The 5957-nt window shown below is 29.7% G+C and overlaps 1 protein-coding gene across 1 annotated transcript in view; it reads left to right on the top strand.

The window, feature by feature from the left end:
- LOC107637744 (fe(2+) transport protein 1) overlaps positions 5081-5957 on the top strand; it is a 3628-nt gene continuing 2751 nt past the window's right edge. The window contains exon 1 of the mRNA XM_016341086.2: positions 5081-5765. Coding sequence (XP_016196572.1) covers positions 5121-5765 — 645 coding nt within the window. The 5' untranslated portion in view covers positions 5081-5120. The remainder of the gene's footprint in view (positions 5766-5957) is intronic.

Genomic DNA, 5957 nt, shown 5'->3' with positions numbered 1-5957 from the left:
ACACAGTGGTTTTTCAAAAATATTTTTAGTACAAGATGGATCCATCACTTCACTCAGAGTCCTCGGCTCCTTTCAACCACTGTTCATACACTTTTCAGTTCCTTAATTTTGCATCTCATCCATCAACCATTCTTCACACATCATCAAACCTTCCCCAGTACAACAGAAACCTAGTACTCCGTTTGCTAACTTTTTCCAAAGAATAGTGTCTAAAACCCTTAAGCCATTTTCCATGTTTGAACACCCAAAATATGCCCAAAATTCTTAAAAAGGGTGTTATAGAAGCTTACAACCTCGTCGGGAAGGTGAAATAGTTGAAAACAAAGCAAAATTTGAGAAACAGGGCGTGTGCGTCTGCACAGGGGTGTGCGTGCGCACGCCCAGAAAATTTTTACAATTGTGCGTACACACAGGGGTGTGTGTACGCACAGGTATCAAAACATAAAAGGGTATGTCCACTCGCACAACATGTGTGAGCGCCCCCAACAGACTGGCCTCCCCAACGTGTGCGTACGCACAGGTCTGTACGTACGCACAGGTTGCAATTTTTCCTTTGGTGTGCGCGTGCACAAGCTGTGCCAGCGCTGCAAGCAGACTACCTGCCTCTGCGTGTGTGAACGCACAGGTCTATATGTGCGCACAGGTCGCCATTTACGCAGAGTATGCATGCGCACATACCAGAAAACTCGGAATTCTGTAACTTTGTAAAATTTCCAGTTTTCAACACCAATTTTTGAATGATCATAACTTCCTCTACAAAATTTCAATTTTCATAATCTTTATACTGATTTAAAGGGCTTTCAAAGACCTTTAATTCTAAATAAATTTCAACCAATTTTGAAGACCGTGGAAAAAGTTATGATCAAACAAAGTTTATCCAAATTTCACTTTTATCCAAAATCACAACTTTCACAATTGCTTTGCAAACCACAACCAAAACCAAACCAAACCATTCCCAAACTCTACCTTTCATCAAAATCAATCCTCTATGTCATACCATACCAAGATTTCCACATTTTTCTTCACTTTTCCTCATCCCAACATCCATATCAATACATCTCATGTATCAAACTCCATTAACAATTTCTAGCTACATTACCAATCAATCAACACCAATTTCACATTTATCAATATAATTCACTTCTCAACTTCACAATTCATTTATTCTCATCATAATACTATTAATCATCATTTCATCAAATATCATCATACAATCACATCCAACAACTCAACAACCATTCAAATCCAATCCTATCCTATGGGTCACTAGCCTAAAGGACTCAAGAATATTTTAATTCGTAGAGACACTAATCTATGTTAGACTTTTAACTTTTGGTTGAATTTGTGTAGAAAATATAACTTGTAGAATAATCAATGTAGATATTAATGTTATTTTGTTTTAAAATAATTTTAGTTAAATGAAGCATGTTTGAATTATCTATGTTTTTACATATTATGTAAATATTGACTTGCTTAGTAAAATAGTTAATATATCAATTAATTAAAAAAATAATTTGGTAAATTATGTATGTAATTTGTATTAAAAAAATTTGTTACAGAATAAATATTGTGCTTTTGTAACTAAAGAAAATAAAATGTTACAAAATCAAGTTATATTTTGTAACAAAATTTTATGATAGAAAAAATATATTGTCACAAAAAATATTTTGAAGATCAAAATTTATTATCGCTTTTGTAACGAATTTTGATTTTCGTATCAAAAAATTTATTACAAAATATTACTTTGAATTGTAACAGTTTCATTTTTTTTGTTACAAAAATGTTTTGTAATGGGCCATACTGCAACAGCCATTTTTTTGTTACAAATTCCTTTTTTTTTTTCAAAATTTTGATTTTTTGTAACAATTTTTTTGTTACAAATATTACTTTTTCTTGTAGTGAGGATTGAAAGAGTCAGGATTTGAGGAGAAGGGTGTATGTCTCTGACTCTGTCGGTGTGTAATTGTGAAGGTTGATGGCAGGAGATCAGACGCTGAAAGGCTTGACAAATCAAAGGCTGATGAAGGGGAAGCAACGGGTTGTGAATAACAACAATAACAATAATAAGAATAAAATCAAATTAGGTTAGTCTAGTGGTTAGTTCACTAATTGTTTAAGCAAGTGTCAGATTCGAATGCCATCTTGTACATGCAGCAATCCAATACTATGAGAAATAAAAATAAAATAAAATAAAATAATAATAATATCAAATTTATTTTTTTATAATTCTTATTTTCAAATAATTTAACTTATACTAAATTTTATGTCAATTTTCAATTAATATTCACGAATTTCAAATTTATAAACCAAATTTTTGAAAAAAAAAATCAAATACACATCATCTTAAGTCTTGAACCCATATTAATATATTTTATTTATTCACTTTGTCTTATAATATGAACTTTTGTTACTTATTTCTATCTCGTATATCCATCGTATTTTAGGGTAAAACACGATAACATAAAATAAAAGTATGTAAACACAAAAGATAGATGATTCCATTATTTTGTATATTCTAAACGACAATAAAATGAAAATCAACAAATCAAGAATAACGATTAATAAAATAAAAACATGAATAAAAAATATTTAACCACATTATTAAATAATTAAAGAAAAATAGAGTTATGAAATGAAACTCTAACCAATTTACTTATTATAAAACTAAAATAAATTAATCCTTATTTGTAAAAAAATATACCCAAGAACACAATAAAATAATAAAATAGTTCACACTACAACATAACAAAAATATTACTGGGTCCAAAATAAAAAAACTCAAAAATATAATCATAATCATTAACACAAAATTATACTTACCTAATTAATTTTCTTTCATGCACCATATTCTGCAGTTTTTTTCTCTAGTCAAGATGTGTTGTTTTTTGGAGAACAAAATAACATGTATTTAGCAATAAGCTTTTCCACGTTTCTTCAACCGCTAAAAAAAAATCTCTGTTGTCACGATAGTATTGACCTTAGAATAAATTAATTATATGAACACGGTTGAGTGATTTTGGAAACAAATTTAAAGTACAGACATGTGTCCAATGAATAAAAATTAAAGACCAAATATCCAAAAATACAATAAAACAATAAAATAGTTCACACTACAACATAACAAAAATATTACTGGGCCCAAAATAAAAAAGCTCAAAAATATAATCATAATCATTAACACAAAATTATACTTACCTAACTAATTTTCTTTCATGCATCACATTCTTTAGCTTTTTTCTCCAGTTAGGATGTGCTATTTTTTGGAGAACAAAATAACACGTGTTTAGCAAGTTTTTCCACGTTTCTTCAATCGCTAAAGAAAAATATCTCTTTTATCACGATAATATTGACCTTAGAATAAATTAATTATATGAACACGATTGAGTGATTTTAAAAACAAATTTAAAGTACAGACATGTATCCAATGAATAAAAATTAAAGATCAATTACCCAAGAACACAATAAAATAATAAAATAATTCACACTACAACATAACAAAAATATTCCTGGACCCAAAATAAAAAAAACTCAAAAATATAATCATAATCATTAACATAAAATTATACTTACTTAATTAATTTTTTTCATGCGTCACATTATTGATCTTAGAATAAATTAATTATATGAACACGATTGAATGATTTTGAAAACAAAAGAGTACTGACATGTGTCACTTTTTTTCTTTGCATAATCTTTTTCATAAAAGTGAAAAGGTGAGAAGAAGGAAAGGAAAAAAAATGTTAAAGAGATAAATATAGAGAAAAGAAAAATATGAATAAAACAAAAGAGAGAGAAAAGAAAAAATAGCAGGAGAAATGTGTTGTTAGTCATGGGATTTAATAATACAATGACAGTTGTTTATGTAAAAAAATTAAATTGATAAACAAAGACATATAAATAATTATTATTTCTAAATATAGAAATCACGAGAAAAATATAGAACATACAGATAAGACTCAATACAATGCCTCCACAACAATCAATTGGTTTAGTTATTACGTCACTGTTTTACTTCTTTTCATGATATGTTTTTCAAATCAACAGGCAACCAATATTTAATTAGTGGATAATAGGTGGAAATATTGCAGGCAGCATGGACCATGAAAGGCTTCAATGAATTCTCATTTTCTGTAATTCATGTTCTGCGTTCGGTGGCCCTTGTCCCTCGTAAGATACATTGGCTTTCCTATTCATTTATTTATTTTTTATTCTTTTATTTATAGAAAAACTTGTTATTAATAGAAACTTTATCGCGCTAATTGCCTGATTGGTGAAGAATAATTAATCTGTTGTCCTAACTGATGTACGTAGTACTTGTTGGTACGTCTAATAATTTATGTATTAATTAACAATTGTTATATAATGACCGTACTTTGCGTCCTTTACAATTTAATTGAATAATTTCAACAAAATCTATAAGAAATTAATTTTTATATTAGTTAATACTTCTCATTTTTTAATATTAAAATTACTTTACCTTTATTTTTTTTTGAGAGTTTAAAATTCATAAATTATAATTTTGAATAATAGACGATGGTGGTGACAGCGAAAAGTAAAATTGTGGTGGTATATATTATTGAGATTTGTATTGAAACTTGGAAGAAAGAAGAAGAAAAAGATGAGGAGGGAGATATTGATGAATAAAAGGAATAAAAAAAATTTCACAAGCAATTATTTGAAATTCTTTACTAAAAAATTTGGTTATATATTTAGTTGAATTAATATCTTTTTGTTTACTTTAATATTTTTTCACTTTTTATATTATTATTATTATTATTATTATTATTATGGAAAAGTCTAGGGAGCAGCAACTTTATTAAAGATGAGTAAGTAATCTCACACCATTTAATGAAATCTCACACAATTAAAAATATCATTGATTGCTACTTGATGGCTACAAATCACAAAAATTATTGGCGCCCTAACACTCCTCTATTATTATTTGTCCTTTTATTTTATTTTTTTTGTGTTTGTCAAGTTTAAACATCAAATATTTTATTCAATTAATGACGTGTGCAAGCCCTTCATATTATTGATTTAAACTATGCATATGTATGTCTATATAAAGAAGCTTCATCTATATTGAAAAGTGTTAGCTTCATATATAAACAGGAACAATAATGGGTACTAATTCAGAAGTAACGCATCTGAAGCTGACGATCTCTTTGGTCTTCATAATCATCGTTCTCTTCACACCCAAAACCGTAGCAGAGTGCGAATCCGAATCAGTAGACTCATGTAACAACAAAGAGAAAGCTCTCCCTCTAAAAATCATGGCTATATTTGCAATCTTGGTAACCAGCATGATCGGCGTATCTCTGTCCTTGGTGACGCGTTGGATCCCGGCGTTGAGCCCCGAAAACGAGCTCTTCATGGTGGTGAAATGCTTCGCCGGGGGGATCATTCTCAGCACGGGGTTCATGCACGTGCTGCCGGATTCATTCGACATGCTGCGGTCTGATTGTCTTGAGGAGAAGCCATGGCACGAGTTTCCTTTCTCAGGGCTCGTTGCCATGTTCTCTGCCTTATTCACGCTCATGGTGGATTCTTTGGCCACAAGCTTTTATAGTAAGAAGAGTAGTGATGCAGTTATTCCAGGTAGCCACACTGGTGCAGTTGGTGGTCATGAAGAACAAGAGATGGGTGTTGTTGTTAGTGTTGGCCATTTCCATGGTCATGATAATGGTCATCATCATGCAGCAATTGAGGCTACCAAGAATGAAGGTGGAGACACACAACTCGTGCGTTATCGTGTTGTTGCTATGGTAACATTATTAAATTACTCTTCTCTTTATTCTCCTAATCTATCTTAATTAAGTAGCTTAGTATTATGAGAAATGCTACATCGTAATCATAATTTATTATTTTTGTTTATTATTTTTAGTTATTAATCTAATTTTTTATTTTAATAATCTAACAATATATTTTAATTTATACTTTTAAATATTAATATAGCT

This window comes from Arachis ipaensis, chromosome B04 (assembly GCF_000816755.2).
Source record: "Arachis ipaensis cultivar K30076 chromosome B04, Araip1.1, whole genome shotgun sequence".
In the NCBI taxonomy this organism is placed as follows: Eukaryota; Viridiplantae; Streptophyta; class Magnoliopsida; order Fabales; family Fabaceae; genus Arachis; species Arachis ipaensis.
Note: the sequence above shows the minus strand (reverse complement) of the source record. Positions and strands in the feature narration are given on the sequence as shown.